Source organism: Electrophorus electricus, chromosome 20, assembly GCF_041902795.1.
Source record: "Electrophorus electricus isolate QZ-2024a chromosome 20, ASM4190279v1, whole genome shotgun sequence".
In the NCBI taxonomy this organism is placed as follows: domain Eukaryota; kingdom Metazoa; phylum Chordata; class Actinopteri; order Gymnotiformes; family Gymnotidae; genus Electrophorus; species Electrophorus electricus.
The window spans coordinates 14,596,124-14,613,979 of NC_137516.1; the positions used below are offsets into that span (position 1 = coordinate 14,596,124).

A 17,856-nucleotide genomic window follows, 5' to 3' on the forward strand; every position below is an offset into this window, starting at 1 on the left:
ATTTGTTTTACTGAATCGATTTACATAGAACAGTGAAAACACAATCACCATATTACTGCTTAAGATTAATGTAGAGTTAGGAGCGTGGCAAAAACATCTGGAGTCTTTCACTGAAAAAATAGAAAAAAATTGCATGATTAAAAGATTTTTAAATTTTTTAAATAGGCCCACTTTATTAAATTTAAATTTGGCAAGTTGATGAAATTGTGCTAAAATGTTTGTTTTTTAACTACTGTTTGGATCAAAAACATCAAATATATATTGCGTCTATGAACAGCAAAGCGGTTTATATCAAACACCACCAACAAAGAGCTAGGTCATAAAAACATACTTCAGAGTCCTGGAGAAATTGAATTTTGTCTCAGTAAAATGAAACACAGACAGTAAAAATAAATTGGATCCAAATGCTGCTTATTAACTACATAGTTTTGTTGCTTCGTACTCTGTGTAGTAAGGGTGTCTGGCACCAAAAGCCTGCAGTGCTGTGAGAATTCTCAGGACCTCAGAGCTGGAGAGTTTGAGTCGGTGTCGAAGTAGACAGGAGAACAGATCCAGAGGCACCAGCCCAGGTGGAGAAAGCCTGTTCACCCTGCGTCGGATCTCGGTGAGCTGCAGCAAGGCGGAGTCCTGGGATCCCTGAGTGTATGGGTAGTCCAACTGCAGGATCAGGTCCTGGATGGCTTCCGGGTCGAAGTGCACGCTATAGCCAAGGAGCTGCATGCTGCTGATCTTCATGTAGCCGAAGTTCTGCGAGGCATCCGTGCCATCGGTGGGCTCCGAGTAGGCCGTCTCGTTGTCCTGCACGAAGTCGGCCCGGATCCGGCTTCGCAGGTAGAAGTGGACCGTCTCGAAGAAGCTCTTCCAACGGTTTCCTAAAGTCAAAGTCCAGTTGTAACAGTCCATTGGGATGTCGAGCTTGGCCTTCTCCCAGTCGGGGTATCCGCTTTGCCCGACAGGCATGGTCCAGCTCTCCGAGTGGCTCCCGCCGAACGGGTTGACGGAGACGGCCAGCGCCGGCTCCAGGGTGGAGTTCTTGGTGGTGCAGATCTGTAGCGAGACGCCCAGCAGCATGTGTACCCGGCCAGACTTGAGCCGGTTGCTCTTTAGCGTCAGAAGCATCCTCTTCCTCCAGGAGGGGTCGAACCAGGCGTTGAGGTGCACGTCGTTGCTGACGAAGACGGCAGGTGCAGCGATGCGGCCGTCGCGTCTCCGCAGCAAGTGCCGCAGCTCCAGGTCATGCAGGTCTGTCTCGAAGCCCAGGTAAGGGTCGGCAGGGTCGGGCACGGCGGGCCGGCACAAGCCGTGGCTCAACGTGAACCCGGGGTTGCAGGCCGAGCAGCGCGTCCGGTTGTCCGGTGAGCAGGAGGAGCAGCGAGGTCCATCCCCCACTGCACAGGGGATCACAGCCTGGCACGAGGCATGCTCGGCCGGGCACAGGCAGCGCTGTGCCTCCTCCGAGTAGAATCCCAGCCTCTGGCCCTCGCCGCAGTACAGGATGGAGAGGACGCGATGCAGCCAGTAGCCAAGAGACCTGCGAGCCACACATTAAGCAAACGAAGAAACCCAGAGGTGAGGATACAGCGAAACAACAGAGCGAAACAAATCAAAGCTAGAGGGAACAAAAAAATCCCTAATTATATGTAGTTCATGTGTGCAAATTGCAGAAAGAAACACAATGGCACCACTAAAAGTAACAAATGACCACAATATAAAAATAATAGACAGCAAATGAACAATTTGCATTTTGCAATACTGATAATGGCTTTCAAACATCACATTATGGTAAGACCTGCTTTTAAAGGCATAAATGGCAGGAAAAGAGCCCACTAATGCTGTCTAATAGCTCCAAAAGTTGCAGCCAGTGGTGCAATAAAACATTAGTCATTAGCAGTAGAAAACAGATAGAGAAACAAAACAGAAATGGTTAAACCACAGGGCTTTTAAATTGTAATGTACTTATGAAGATTTTAGCAGGTGCCTTTATGTCACAGGTTAATAATACTTTTGATCCTCACAGCCTCGCGATCGAATTTGAGGGCGTCCCCTCCAGAGAGTTTTCTGAATCCCACACAGGTGCTAAAACTTCACAACCTTTTAGTGGAGCACTTACCTCTCCCTGGGCATGACTATTTTGGGCCTGGAGTGGCACCTCCTGCTGAGGCGGAAGAGGCGGTGGGTGGTGCGGCGGGCCTTGCTGAGCAGGAGGCTCACGCGGCTCTCCAGCTGGGCGTAGCGCCGCTGCAGGGCGCCGTCGACCCTCCACGCCTGCCGCACCGCCGTGGAGTTCAGGATGGCAAGCATTGGCAGGCGGCCCACGAAAGCCTGGAACTCATCTGCTCGGAATGGACAGGGAGGCCTGGAATGACCGATTAGTATATACTAGGGATCTGTTTACTGCTTGGGAAGCAAATAGGGACTGGCCAAATGGAATAATAATGAGTCAGGTTTTGTGGACTATGGGGCTTCGGACTGGAGAAGGTCATATCGGCAAACAGAAAAACTCTAATTCCGCCACTCATCATGTGAAGTGACAACCATGTCATTTACACTTACTGCAGTGATTTATCAGTGATCAAAATACATCACTAAAGGTACAATGCATCATGATATGCTTTACAGTGAAAACCGTCTATGTCTTCTATCTAAACAACAACAAAAACATATAATATAGTAATAAGTAATGGACATTCATAAGTCACCCAATAATTGGCTAAAAAAAGAATACTTTTAGCACCTGACTCCTCGAACTCCTGGTTGGCCTGGCTCCAGGCCCCCTTAGTGCGCTCCAGGGAGTCTTCGTTGGCACGGATGTCCACATGGGGGCAGTTGCAATGCGGATGCTCGTGGTCGCACTGGCACCAGCAGTCATTGTTTCGGCATACAAACTGACCCTCGCCGCTACAGCCAACATAGCCCAGGGCGGCCTTGACGAAACGGCTGCGCAGGTATGCGGGGAGCAGAGCCTGGATGCCTGGGGAATAAAACAGGGGCATTTTATCGCTCCTGCGCCAGTTGCTGAACCATCGCAGGGCAGGTGAGTCCTGCCAACGAGTAGCACGGTGTGTAATCTGCTGGCCAGAAGCGGTGCTTTGATCATGTGGCTTCCGTAGCATGTCATTCATGAGCAGGAGCTGTTACGGTGCTAGGAAGTGTCAGATATTTTCGAGTGTGTTTCTACCTTGTAACTGAACCTTGTTCTCTGGGCTGTGAACCAAAACTGAGCTGACCGAGTCAAGGTTGTCATAGTTACTGCAGCCGAGAGGGCCAGTCCTGGTCTCTGTTACCTGAAAAGGGAGAGAAGGTGGAGTAATGAGCTTCACTGAAATGTTAAGGCACACAGCATCTGATTATAAGTTGTCTGAATATCTCTGTTAATGTGTTTGACTGTCTCATCTGTTAAACACTAACTGCAGTATTAAATCCAAATACATTAATTGGGTCCTTATTTGTAAGTCATCAGTTCATCATTAATCAAACAATGGCAACCAAAATGCGTTTCCTCCGCTTTGCTAGTCTACAGTCTACAGCAGGGGGCAGCAACTCATGGCCAAGCACACTATGGGTTTCAAATTAAAAACAAGTATCTTAATTCCTTGTAGTATTGGAAAAGAGAGTAATTAAATTGATATTTCTATTATTTGTGGGCTACCATTAACGTCTTTCACAAATCAACCAAGTTTACACTTCCTAATAATAAAGAATTTGTAACCAATTCAAAAGGAACAGAATGTAATTAGAGTACATTATTGGCACTGAATCATTTGGACTAAACTCAACAACTGCATGATTTCCTCTGGCTATTTAGAGCTGAAGAACGGTGTGACTCATGTTATGATACAATTGATTAGTCTATTGTCATCGCTTGAATGATTAATCGATGATTAGTCTATTGTCATTGCTTAAATGATTAATTGTTGTATTGGTGTATAGTGCAGTTCTTAAATAAAACTAAACAATCAATAAAAGAGCAGCAGAGTTATGAGAAGTTACACATCATTCAGCATTCCTAAAAAAAATTAATAGAGCTGAATAAAATTTAAAAATCTGAATAAATTCTTCAAAGTCTTACTAAAGAGTCAAGGACAATAAGTAGGTGAGTGTGTGTGAGAGAGCAAAAAGAGAGAGAGAAAGAAAGAGCTTCATTACACCCACAGCAGGCTCCTGTGTTCCTCTTAATGGTGCTGCAAGGAGATTCATTAGAGGTACAAACTCTTCGGCAGGGTTCAGGCTTACTGGCTCGATGCACGGCCCCATAACCACAGTGAAAGTCAAAGACCTTGAAGCCCACTAACAAAGCACCCTTTGTACTGCATGCAAATGCACATTAAATACCCAAGAAGGAAAAAATAAGCCAGCATTAACACAGCTGTCAATTCACTGATCCTTCTGTTAAGATGACGTTTAGCTAGCTTTGTTTTGGCTGACTGGGTAACATTCCCCTAGTAACTGGGCAGGGGTAGCTAATATACTTGACTTGTAATCAGAAGGTTGCTGTTTCAAGCTCCTCAGCTGCCAGTATTGGGCCCCTGTGCAAGGCCCTTAACCCTCAAGTTGTACTCCGTCATAATTGTAAATTGTTTTGGATAAAAGTGTCAGATAAATGTAACTGCAGTTATACTACAGTCTCAGTTTAAATGCAGAGAGTTTCTTCTCTTCAAAAGAATGTATTACATTTGATGATTCAGATTTTTTGTGCAGTTCACCATGACAAATGAACATGCACCAAAAAGTATGCAAAAATTCCAATTGTGAAAAGAATTCAAGTGTTCACATGGCAATTAATGGCCAATATACTTTCATTTAACATATTATTAAAAGAATGCACCTGCAATAAAGTGCCATAAAATAGGTTATTAATCATTCAGAGTGGTTCAGTATGGATTTAATGTTTTTTTGTCAAATGTTCTAGAGTTACAGAGTAATAGAGTTATAGAAGATGTTCAAATTGTGCCATGGAATTTACACTGGAGTATTATTTGGAGTATTTCTTTAATACCACAAGACTTCAGTATGAGTTATTCTTTTAATACCACAAGAATTCAGTATGGAGTATTCCTTTAATACCGCAAGACTTCAGTTTCTTTCAGTCTTCATTTTAGAAGGACAAAACCTGAGAAACAATGTCATTTAAAAAAAAACAACAACACCCACCTACAGTCCTTCCCTCAGGATCTTTATACCTTTTTAGCCAATTCATATTTTTTGTTCCACCTGCAACTACACCTGAGCCAGGTAATCATAGCTTGCACGATCACGCCCGAGTCTGGCCGGACATGTCAGGAGCTGAAGTGAAGCCAAACAAAAAGGAAAGAAAAAAAATAAAGTTGGCCTGGGCCAGATCTTATTCACAGGCACTTCTAGCCACCGACTAAACATTAGAGCCCAAACAAACATCTTTGGTTCCTGTGGCGCTGGGGAATTCTGCAAAGTGGGTTCCTCTGGACTAGCTAATGACACCCTGCGGTCAGATTCACTTTGAGCATTTCTTAGCAGCTTATCAATTCTAAAGTAGGAGGAAAGGAAAGTCTGGGCATTGGCTGAAGTCCTCCTAGCGTGCTTTTTTAATGATTGAGCAAGCCCTAATCGTAGCTTGGAAAATGGCTAAGAAAATGCCTAAACAATCTAACTGCAGCTAACTTTTCGCACACCATCCAGCTGCACCAATTAGAAGGATTATTAAGAGACGCTCAGTGTATTTAACCCTTCAGGAGCTATAGTAAGTTCTGAATGAATGAACAAAAACTGAACAGTATTCAGTATTCACAGTCCAATATCAAGGACTTTTTTCATTTAATGAAAGCTAACACAAGTTAACTCAATCGATATTTATTAATAACGGAGTGTTTTATTATAGAAATAATAGACTTTTTAAAACCAAATCCATTTATAGCTGATTTTTCTTCAAGGAATTGAAATATCTCTTAATAACCTTTTCACACATCAAAACTGCTGTGACTGTATATTTAATTGAAATGGTAACTCTGCAACTTGTACTTTTACTGTGAAGCAGGTCCTTTGTTGAAAAAAATTGCCTGCGGTTTATAACATTGTCAGAGGAGCCTGAAGTGGTTTGAGCCTGAATTCGGCTCGTAGAGAACTAACCCAATGCCACGTGTTTCAGATCTTGGCAGTAGAATCTGAACTATTGTTCAAAAAACCCATATTCTATTCTGTAAGGCTTTTCTGAAGTTCCAGAGGCAGGGGATCTGAAGTCCGTGAAAGGCATGGATCCTGCATTTTCCTGGCCAAAATCCTGCACTATTGCTTATCAGGCACTTGTTCAGTGCTTTACCTTACAGCATCTTTTACCTTACATGCATTGCATAAATCTAATATGATGGAGATACCACTTTTCTGTGGCATTTAATATTCTCTCAAGGTCTGTATCCTCTTGCATTTTTAATTGCTTTTTATCATGTCATTTTCCTCATCTGATAGCTAAGATATGACAAGGAACATATCTGATATCATCTGAGATGAGGTATATAAGATCCATTCAGTTCTTTGGACAAACGATTGCTCATGTTTGGTACATTTATTATTATTATTATTATTATTATTATTATATCTTCATGCTAAGCCAGGCCACTGTTAGGGGTAGCATCTGGGGCTCTAATGAAGACCCAGCTAAATGAATAAGGCCTATGACCTCCTCTCTCTTGCATCATCATTAAACCCCTAATTTAATCCATGCCTGCACTCTTCTTCCCCAGTCACCTGTTCATCTGTCAGAGTGGTGCTGAGGAATCACTCCCCTTGCAGCCGGAGTTTTAAACGCTCCTCGGAGGCGGCCCACGCGCCGTGTCTGTTCTTCAGAGCGCCTCGTTTTTCTCGCCGCAAATATAGTTAATAATGAGAGGAATTAGCCATTGTGGAGAGGAATATGAATAGACATGCCAGGTTCATCCGTCACCGTGACACCTGCCCCCGTCCCTCGTTAATGGAGCACCGTTCGCAGTCATCTCAACCGCAGTGGAAAAGTAAATACGACGACTCTAAACCTGGGTTGCGTGTACCTGGGTTGTGAATTACTCCTGAAGGAGCAGAGGCAGAAGCCTATTTATTCTTGGATGATAATGTGAAAACATTTGCACTAAAATGAGTACTTAAGTATCATGGCTAAAAGTAAATGCCATTATATAATTTTTCTCAACTAGGTTTATCCCTTTTCAATGTATTCCACTTGAAATGAAGCTCAGAAAGGCTTTCAAAGAATTCATTTGTTATTTAGACTACCTTATTACTGCACACAGCTATAGTTCATTCACGAAAACTCATTTATTTTCATTTATCATGAATCTTTAATTAAAAAAAATAAAAATGCTGGTTTCAAAATATGACTACTGATGCTAGATGTGTAGCATGAGTGATTATCCACCGCTACGCACAGCTACACTTGACACATTCATTAATCTACTTACAGCATGAAAGGTTTTCAAACTTTGCAGACTGCACTAGAATGTTTAAAAAATATTATATTAGTATTTACTCAGGTTACCCTCAGAATATAGTAGAACAGTAAAAAACGAGTTTCAGTCACTTTCAGTTTGTTCCCTAATGCATAGTACTGAAGACACCTACCCAAGGCGTCTCTAAGGTTCCGCATACATTCTGCCCTCGTGTGAAAATATCATTCATCGTATGCAGAAACAGGACATGGAGCAAGTCTCACACCTAAAGGCAACTGAAGGGAGTGCACGGGCCCGGTCTGACTGCTGCGGAAAGGCAAGCGCTGTACCTTAATTGCTGCGGTGGCGATCTGGAGGTGGTGGAGCTTGCGTAGTGTGCTGTCCCTGTCGATGAAGTAGGAGGCAGCGAGTTGATGCAGGGCCTCCAGGGATAGAGGCGAGGCTGTGCCGTTGGCAGCCGAGCGGCCAGGCGGGCCGCCACTCAGCTTCCCCTTATCCACGAAAATGGTCAAGGACTCCTCCCCTGGCAGGCGAGAGCGTGGCAAGAACCATTAGCCCCGCGCCAAGGCGACCGATCAGCTCTAATCACCCACAGCCCGAACTCTCTGTCTCTATCCTTGGCCGCCAGGAGCTCAGTGAACCCTGCAGCCCTTGCCGAATCCCGGAGGGCTCATCACTTATTTTATGGATGATATGCATGTGGGGGTATCGTTCATCTCTAAATGGGCGAGGGAGAACCGAAGTCAATTGACTCTGCTGGAGGGTTTATTTAGGGAGAATGCATTTTGGAGAAAAATGAATCCAGTCAGGGGGTGTTCTGTGGTGAATCAGGTAGAGCTTTAACCGATCTCCCAAAGGAGCCCAAATGAGGGCAGAGGAGGTACGTTTAGTGACTGAGATATCGATCATAGCATCACCTTGGTGTGCAGTGTAATTACTCTTTAGAAAAAGGCAGCTGTGGAGCTCCTTTTACAGTTACAGCACCATAACTGCCATGGGCCAATCATCACACACAGGCAGCATGAGGTGGGAAAATTGGCATCAATACCAGCCTCTCTCGTGTTCATCTTCCAGTTATCTCACTTTGCAATGTCTATTCTTTAGGTACTCTGAACTGTATGCTCAGTTCAAAACACCTAGAGCACATAAGAGAACACCTCCCACTAACAGCCCTGCAATTATGACTAATAGCCTAGCCTGTTAAAGTTGGACAACCACTGTTTACCAACATAATGTATTTCTTTTGCATTTTTGTGATATTTTCATATATTTTATAATACACTTTTGTGACACTACATTTCTCAGGCTCGTTAAACTGCATCTAGATAGCCAGAGAGCAGCACCTTGACTGTCTTTATGCCTTCCAGCTCACACTGTGCTACAGTGTACTGCCTTATTCAACACCTAAGGTTAAATGGCACTATGTCATTGTCCTGGAGAGAAAACACATTTTACACTTTAACCTAAAATTGCCCTTAAGCCTACACTTGAAGATGGTTCACATTTTAGCAATGCAATGCAAATTTGTGAGTATGCTTTATTTTACAAATAATATTATGACAGTTACTGACCGTATACAGTATCAGAAACTGTAAGCAAACTTAAGCAAATCTATTTAAGGATGTGATGATTTTGGTACGTGGTTTCTAGAAAGCTGGTAGGTATAAGCTTCCCTTCCTTTTTAGCTACACTATCCTTGCAACTCCAGTGCAAAACTAAGGAAACGACCTTTAGACATCAAACATGTTTGGGTTGATCAATGACATTCAAGGTAAGGGCAAAATGCTGTAAATTGATTTTTCACTGTACTGTACCTTTCACCTGTTAAAGTTCAGGCTTAATATTTAGTTATTAATCTTAAAACCTGAAAATTCAGTAACTACTGTGAAATATGGGGAAGCCACATTGAAACTGACATGGAAGGTGCATAGATACAACAGTGGGATTGAAGTGGCCCTTGGAGAGCAAGGGGCCACACCTTCACATAAAATCCATTGGGGGGAATTAAGAATAACTGATGAGAAAACGGGAATATCAGAAATTAGCGCTGAACTGTCCTCATACCATGAGGACACTTACGCATCCCCTTACCTCCCAGGGTGGCCGATACCAGGAAGTGAGTGCCATACTTCCTTATGAGGCTGTCCGTAATCCTCTGCAAACTTGGCCTCCTCCCCAGCTGACGGATGTTGTGGATGAAGTCTGGGTCAAAGGGCGCAGCCATACCTCGGGCCTCCGGCCGCTCCGCCACCAGGCTGTTCACCTTCCATCGGCCAAACTCCCTGTGGAGCCCCACAAGCGGAGCAGACCATTCAGGACACCCCATCTGGTTCCCTCCTACACCGTATCACAGTCGTTTCGCAGCCTCCCCTGGGTTAGCTCAGTGTGTCTCCCCTCCATCTCTGCCTTGCCCCCGCCCCCCCCCCCCTTTGTTTTTGCTCCGGATCCGTTCCAAACTTTGCCACTGTAGTCAGCCAACACATGCAGGGACAGTGCGGGGTATTTGATTGGGCTGGGACTTCAACAGTCTCAACAGGGGGCCAGGTGCAGGATCCACCTAAGCACACTGTAGTGCTTCACAAAACGCTCAAAATGGCATCCACACGCATCCTTCTGTTCTAAGCCCGGCCGAGCCGTGTTCTGCCTGCACTCTTCTGCAGTGCATAAACCCACGAATCTATCAGGTGGAGCATACCGTTAACTGGTCAAATAAGTTGAATTATTAAAATGTTACACTTGAGTATCATATAACATGAAAAGTCCGCATATATCTTTTCATTATTTGTGGGATTAATTTACGAAGGCATTTCATCTTTCAAAGCCCATAGCTTATTAACACCATCCACTGTAATAATTGTCAGTAACAGTTTACATTATATTGCCACAGTTACCACACTGTTATAGTTTATATCTACATTATACTTTACATTACATAGCCATACAGCGTAATACAGTGATTAACAGTGCGTAACAACTGTTTGAAATTGGTACTTGTGCTGACCTTACTCTATGCACACTAATACTCTGTTTTTCATTATGAGTATCAGAGTGTGATGCACATTGTTATTCAGTATATTAAACTGTAATTAATCACAGTGTAACAGGGTAACAGTGTAAAGTGAATTCTGTTTTAGACGTTGATAGTATGCACACAAACAAACCTGACAGGATGGATGGCTGATCTCTCTATCTCTGAGATGTCTGGCAGCACTTGCTACTGGCCCTAGGGGACTTCCATCTCAGGTTTGCCCCCCCCCCGCCTACATAAACACTTATCTTTGCTTGAATATCAGTAACACACTCTGTAACACTGTGTAATACTTAATACATCAACATGACATAATTTTTAAACTTATCATTTAACGCTCGCAGCTACATCGGCTAGGCCCACTGCTTTTCATTCCTGTTCTGAACCACCAATCTTATCTGGAGGTCACATATGTGACATTTACGAATGTCTTTGCACCTGTGTAAAAGTTACCAGTCGTCTGTGCAATGCCATCTGTGTTGAGTCAATACACATGCCACCTACAGACATGTACCCCATATCAACCCATGACCGTCTGACCCATCTGGGCCTCCTACCACAAGGTCATTGGACCTACCGTGCCGCAGACTTAATATTTATTTTCGTTTTGTTTACTCATCAAGTTCCCACAATACCATTCCATATTGGAACCACACAGGAGACAGCTCAGGAAGAAATCTTCCCCTGCAGATTAAAAAGCACCAGCCCCAACTCGCTTACCTTGATCAACACAAGCCCTCAGGATTCAGGGGAACCAATAGAATCACTTGTCTGAAGAGGCCAATCCTGGAGGGAGCAATCATAGACTGAACGGAGGACGTCATTACCACCAATCAGCCCAATGACAGAAGTTCTGAATGGGTGTGGAGAGGTCTGATGGGTGGCACAGCAATGAGGTGCTAACCAGTGATGGAGTAATATGGCGTTCCGCTCAAGAGCCTTCGGCACTGTCCTGAAGGCACCACGTAATCAAAAATCAGAAAGCCACCATGTAATCAGGGGCAAAGAGCGTAGCAGCAAATGAAGATGAGGTCAAGTGGAAACCGAAGCTAATTCTCCAATCAGAGAGGGTTCTACTACAAAGCAGGAACATCAGGGGAAAGGTCAATGGCTTTTATGTGGTGATTTGGGGAGGGGGAATCCATTTCTAAACTGAATTTCACTTTCTACGCAATTAAAGAGAAGACTTTGCAGCTCCTGATGCAACCATTTTAATCATCACAGCCGAATCTCAGCAGCTGTCACAAATACAGGGTCCAAACTGGCACAAAATGTTAGACAACAGGAAAACAACTGAACATAAGTAACCTTTACTGCACAAGTTGAATAGCCGAGCTTGTGGCATCCTCGCTATCTGTCTATACTGTGATAATCTTAAGAGTAAACGCCTATGCCATCTATCCACCTTTCTACTGATGCCATATCACACATGCACAGCCCATACGTATCTACGTGCTCTGCAAGAGTAGTTATGATCCGCTAGGGAAATGTCCGTCCAGCAAAAGGTATGTGAGGTGAAGGAATGTTACCACAAATCTTTTCATTTCACACAGTCAACAACTATCATACAATAAATGATCAGTTTCGGATGACAAGGTCAGTATCGTAAAAGTAAAACATTACGCAGTATCAGAATCAAAATTAACAGAAATTTCTAAACAACTGCTGGCTCATTATAATAAAAAGAAATGAGTATTTAAATGTATGGCAAAATTTTAGAATGATCTGGAGCATTTAGTCAGTTTTGTCACCACTATCTTATGTATAAAAAAATCTATCAAAAATAATTATTTTTATGTCAAGTAAGGCAAGTTAGCGTACCTGTAAATTTTGTATTTAGTTGTAAATCCGTGTTGGTATCGCTCCGTAAACTCGGTGAACTCTTGAGCGCGATGGAACGGACCTTTATCCGACAACAGCCACCCAAGAGGTTCAGAGGCGTTGGCACAAGCGATCACGGCGAGCAGAATCCAGCAACAGCGGAGATAGAGCACCATGCCCAACCATAGGGACATCAGGTAAAGCGGTCTAAGACCAACACTCCGTTCCTGCATTCTTCAGCCATGCACTCTTCAGCCATGCATTCTTCATTCTCCCAAGTCTCTCCTGCAGTGGCTCCAGTTTACGGTAAGACGGGGCATTTCGCGCTTCGTCTTGTTTATGGCAATCGCGCGTCACAACTCCAGGAGTGATGGAGAGGGTCACTACCTGACTTGTGGACGACTTTGGTTTGGAAACGCTGCGAACACCCTAGAAGGCTATTAGATGTGGTGCCAAATCCAAGGTCGCCAAAGCGCCACAGTGAAATACTACTCAATACATATGTGTTGTCTCCACAGACAGTTTGTCATATCAAATTAGGACACCGTTCAGTACAGTGTAATCGATCTAAAAGCCTTTCTCTGTTTTCTCAACCGAGCAGTTTGTTGTTAGAAATAAGTTGGCTGGCGTCGTGCAAAAATTCTGACAAACATAAAAGGAATCCAACTCTTAGAAATGACGATGCGTGGCAAGGTTTAAATAATAATAATGTAAAAAAACCCTGCAGGAGCCAGGTGAAACTAAACATCCGCTTAACAATGTTCTGTTCTGCCTTCAGGAGGCACTTCGGGTTTGCAATCAAAGAAGTGCACGCGCTCCTTGTCGCCGGTGCATTCAGAGGCAATCGCATTCATCTGCTCGCGGCCAGCTCGAGCAATATTTGTTCTTGTGTTTGTCTTCTCCGAAACATTCACTCCCTCACGCACTAAAGAAATGGACAAACTCTCGCTTGCTTGTCCGCCCACCCCACCTTAGACACGTCTCCTCCCTCTCAGCCCATTCGTATATATTTACTTTGTTTTCTTCCGTCAACATTACTGATTTCGGTAGTCTTATTATAAATAAGTGGCTTCAATTTTATGCTAATGGGTATTGGTCATGTATACATATTTTTTAATAAGATTTGCTAATGAGCTTTAGTGGGATATAGTTTGGATCATTTTTAGGATAGGATTTACCCAACCAACCAGCCAGGCAAACAAACAAAAATATAAATAAATACAAACATGAAGATAAAAAAAACCAAAACAGATTCTATTTGTTGGAAAGTATTCATGTATAACAGCTTGGTACGAATGACTTAATACAGGACATAAATTCTGTAGAACCCAGCAAAAATGCTTGTGTTAGGGTTTTTTTAAACAACAGGCCTACTCTGTTCTGCATAAAATCCCTTTGTGTTTGTGTGTGTGTGTGTGTGTGTGTGTGTGTGTGTGTGTGTGTGTGTGTGTGTGTGTGTGTGTGTGTGTGTGGCAAAAAGTGAGTTATAGAATTCAGATGGACCCCATACAGATGTTCACTTTTCATGCTCTCGTTAAATTTGCATGGCTAGTATCCTTGAATCTTTAAACCAACTGAGGTTCATGAATGAATCAATCTTGTAAGAAATCTCCTAGCAGGTTTTTGTGATCTGCAGACACCTTAAACTCAGTAATGCCGATGCAGTATTATATGCGTTCCACAGTAGGGAAATTACACCAGTCAGCTGAGACGATGTGCTCCACTGACACATCGAGACCTGGTTGTCCTTTGTGGAACAATTTGACTTTCCAGGGCAAAAAGCATGCAACGTTTGCTATTGTTGAATTTGCCGTTATTTGTTTTTTAACGAGAAAAGGAGGCAGAGATAGGAAAATGGGGAAAGGGCATGGAGAAAATATGAAAGAAACAGAGAGATAACTGTTCATAAAGAAAGAGAACGAGAACGAGAAGACAACAAGAGGCAGAGAGAGAAAGAGCGAGAGCGAGAGAGAGAGCGAGAGAGAGAGAGAGAGAGAGAGAGAGAGAGAGAGAGAGAGAGAGAGAGAGAGAAGAGGCAAAGTGCTCTCCTGGGGATAAAAACTCCAGTCTTCTGAACCTTTGTTCTTTGTGCACAGTATTCAAAATGCTCCTAAACCTCCGTCCCTAGTCTCTGATATGCTGGCATTTTTCTTCCTGTTCCCACCATTCCTGTGTTCTTACTTAACTCTCTTTTGTGTTACCCCGCCCCCTCCCCTCCAGGTCAGGCTGTGAGCAGTGAGCATCTCCTGTGACTCCCACTGCATAAGTCACACAGTCTGTCCCAGAGAGGAGCTTGATGTGGATTCCACCCAACACCCCTGTGTGACTAAGACGAGAAAGGCAGGCATGCATGATGAAGGACCAACAGAGTATTACACACAAGGTGTGTGTGTGTGTGTGTGTGTGTGTGTGTGTGTGTGTGTGTGTGTAGGCACAATGCTGTTAACCCACATTGCATCAATGGAAAGACTATACACAGGTGCATATCTGCAGCAATACCTGTGATCTGTGCTTTTTGGATGTGTTTTGTATATATTACATACCATTTAACTACAACAATGTAAATAATAAATAAGTGGTCATTCATGGATAAAACCATTAGCATTCTGTTCTGGGAAATGGGAATATCAGTTAATTTTTATTTTAAAAAAAGATTCCATGTGCACAGCAGTGCCAGAGAGCAAACACAAAAATTTGCATTCCAACGGAAAGCCTGAAGTTGTTTGTTGGGCCCATGTTTGCCAAAGGGCAGTGACTAATGCAGTACGTTCCAGCTATCTAACGAAAGGCTCCGCTAGCCACTCAAACATATGGCGTGCTGATTAATGATTACTTACTTTTCTGACCTTCATGACTCACTTACTGAAACAACTGCCAAATGATCAGCATGATCAAAAGCTTACAGATGAAAGCTTGTCACTGTTTCTAACCTTTCTTACTTTTTTGCAGCAACACACGGGTTTTAAACATTCTGTAGGGTCTTCACAAGTTTTATACTAGCTTCCATTTTACATGCACTGTCATGGGAGGAATGTGGGACTGTTTCAAAGGAATATTTCACCATTTCCTTCTAACAAATCAGAAGACAGTCTAGGGCTTTTCCCATTGTCCTTTCCAAGGTTGGATGGTCATAATGATCATATATCTGTGTATTAATTAGGTGCAGTTTTGTGAGTGGTTACCAAGTGAGCTTGCGGAGTTTGTTTGTTTGTTTTCCTGTTTTGTCACTCTAAAGCAGATTCACTGAACTGACAGGCAGGCCTTTGAGGCTCATATTGAACTGATGTTCAAAGTCTGGTGTTGCACATGGCTGCTGAATACATTGCTGCCGAAACTCAAACACAAAGTGCCTTTCACTTTTTTTTGCAGAGTTTCACACAACATTTCACCCAGTCTCCATCTGCATTTGGTGATGTTCATTACCGAGTACAGTACATTACATTTATAGGAAAAGTTATTATTGTCGCAGTTGTTGCTGCGGCTGATGTTAAATTAAATGAAATGACCTGAAGATGGGATGGCTATGTTTTTCTGTCTTTCTGTCTAATTGCTGCTTCATTTCAAACGATACAGAGTTGAAATGCTCAGCCAAGAAACTCTTTGCTCTCCTTACTGTTTTTAGAAGTGCAAGGCCTTTCCATATAGAGGCGCGTTTGATTGAGAGCGGATTGACCTAAAATGTAACACCATTGGCACCTCACAAAAGAGAGGCCACAGACCATTCCTTTCTTGACCATGAGCGAACACTTCTCTATAAAGAAAATTGCAGAGCATTTTGGGGAGGAAAGAAAGTGTGAAAACCCAAGAGTCAACCAATGCAGACATTTCAACAATGCTTCATTTTAATGGGTTTTGATGGACGCCCTGCACCTTTCTGTGTGTGGAGGAAGAAGTGTGGAATTCAATGCTCTGCTCTTTTGTTAGGCTTCTTCCATCCTCTGCAAAAATTAAACCAGAGTACACAATGGCCTTGTGCATCAATTGACATATTGGCCATCTCTTAGGGCTGCGATGGAATTAAGCAAATTCCTGAAGGTATGGTGTGATGCACAAGTGAACGACTTACACTCTGTTTATATTACCTGCAAGATCACAGCATTTGACGCCCTGCCCTGACTTTGGTTCGAGAAGATTCAGCGCTCAAAGCAACCCGTTAACCGGTAACTGTAGAAAATCAGCAGGCCAATATTACTTTGTTGCTCTGCAGGACAACGGCATCCATATGAGCTGAGATTCTCTCCATAGCCATCATGCCAAGGTCACGCACGAATTTAAGCACCGCAGTTTTCGCCGTATAACATGCGAGGTTAACTGGCACAGAGTCCTTGTCATGCATGGTGTTTTATAGTGAAAAATTCAAGGGCTATTTACTGAACTGCACGAGTTCTCCGAGGCATGAGCTAGAGCAGAATTAAGCTTCGGTGCTTAATTGTGCGCTATGGTTGTGAGAGCTGCCCATAAACACTAATGATAAATTCTTCACAGGTTATCTGATTAAGGTACAACTAAATGCTATTATTGCTGCATATGTAAAAACAATGACACCACAGCCAGTTGTTATTATCAAGTATCGTTATTTAAAGAACTCTTTACTCTCTTCTTCCATATTAATTTTAAATTTGTGCCTTTGACCCCTCGAAAATGTGATCGTATTTTAAATGTAAAAACTTTTCTGATTATCATTTGAGTATCGTTAATTAGTATATGTCATAGGCCATCTGCAAGTCTTTGCACAGAATTGCTCAAACTAGCTGGAGGTCTGGAGAGCACTTGGTGCTGCATTTGCAAACAACAAGCTTGTCTAAAAGAGTACTGAAAAATGAGTCCAGTGATTAAGGTCAGTTATTTGTTACAGTGTAAACACCTACGTAGATGTAAAAAATGGACGAAGAAAAGGAATCCTTTAAAAGTCAGAATAAAGCCCACAGGCTCATATGCAATCTGTATATCTCATGGCCAGTCAGGGTGAGGGCTGTGGGCGTGGAGGCTTTGCAGAGGTGCCCTCCGCTCCAGGGACTTTGGAAACAGCCACAAGGTCTTTCTGCTCAAGGTCTTTCCCTCTAAAACAACCATGAAGCCACTCTGGGGCCATTTACATGTAATTACCAGAGCTTGGCACGGCCTGCAGGGTTTCTCTCATGTGGCGGGCGGTAAGAGCGCTATGCTGTGTACGAAACTTCTGCTACCGCCGGTCTGTCGAGTTTAGCCTCGCCTGCAAGAGTGCAAAAGTTTCACTGGTTGAAATGAGGTTGATGTGAAAAAAACCCTGTGTAGGAAGAAAGAACATATTTTGTTCACTTCAAGGCTACAGTCAGTCCTAAGCATGCATAATGTTTTGGGTTTTTTTTCTAGCCCCTAGGAAAGGTTTTTAAACACAACCTATAAGAGCTACTGAGCAGTGATCAGTGCCACACACAGTACAAACATTCCAAGCCAAACTGTATAGTACACACTGTAATTTCTTTTTTTTTTTAACCACAGAGTGCTTTGTGCTGACTTATGTAAGCTGTAAAGCAGAAGTCGTTATTTCCTCCTTGTGGTTATTGTGTTTTGCTCACAGATGGACTGCTGTTTTGTTAAAAGTGAAGTATTTTCACA

At 43.1% G+C, this 17,856-nt stretch overlaps 1 protein-coding gene across 2 annotated transcripts; it reads right to left on the reverse strand.

Moving 5' to 3' along the window:
* Positions 1 to 257: 257 nt before the first annotated feature.
* Positions 258 to 13,172, reverse strand: brinp3b (bone morphogenetic protein/retinoic acid inducible neural-specific 3b). 2 transcript variants are annotated; one of them, XM_081703790.1, is made up of 8 exons: positions 12,259 to 12,396; positions 11,158 to 11,223; positions 9,501 to 9,691; positions 7,739 to 7,932; positions 3,179 to 3,284; positions 2,735 to 2,971; positions 2,111 to 2,333; positions 258 to 1,531 (listed from the first exon to the last, which is right to left on the reverse strand). In XM_081703790.1, exons 3-8 carry the CDS (start codon positions 9,631 to 9,633, stop codon positions 415 to 417), a joined length of 2,010 nt encoding a protein of 669 aa, XP_081559916.1. In that variant the 5' UTR covers positions 9,634 to 9,691; positions 11,158 to 11,223; positions 12,259 to 12,396; the 3' UTR covers positions 258 to 414. The 2 variants fall into 2 exon arrangements, with proteins under 2 accessions (XP_081559916.1, XP_026876854.2); XM_027021053.3 differs by lacking the exon at positions 11,158 to 11,223 and having other exon boundaries at positions 12,259 to 13,172.
* Positions 13,173 to 17,856: the final 4,684 nt, after the last annotated feature.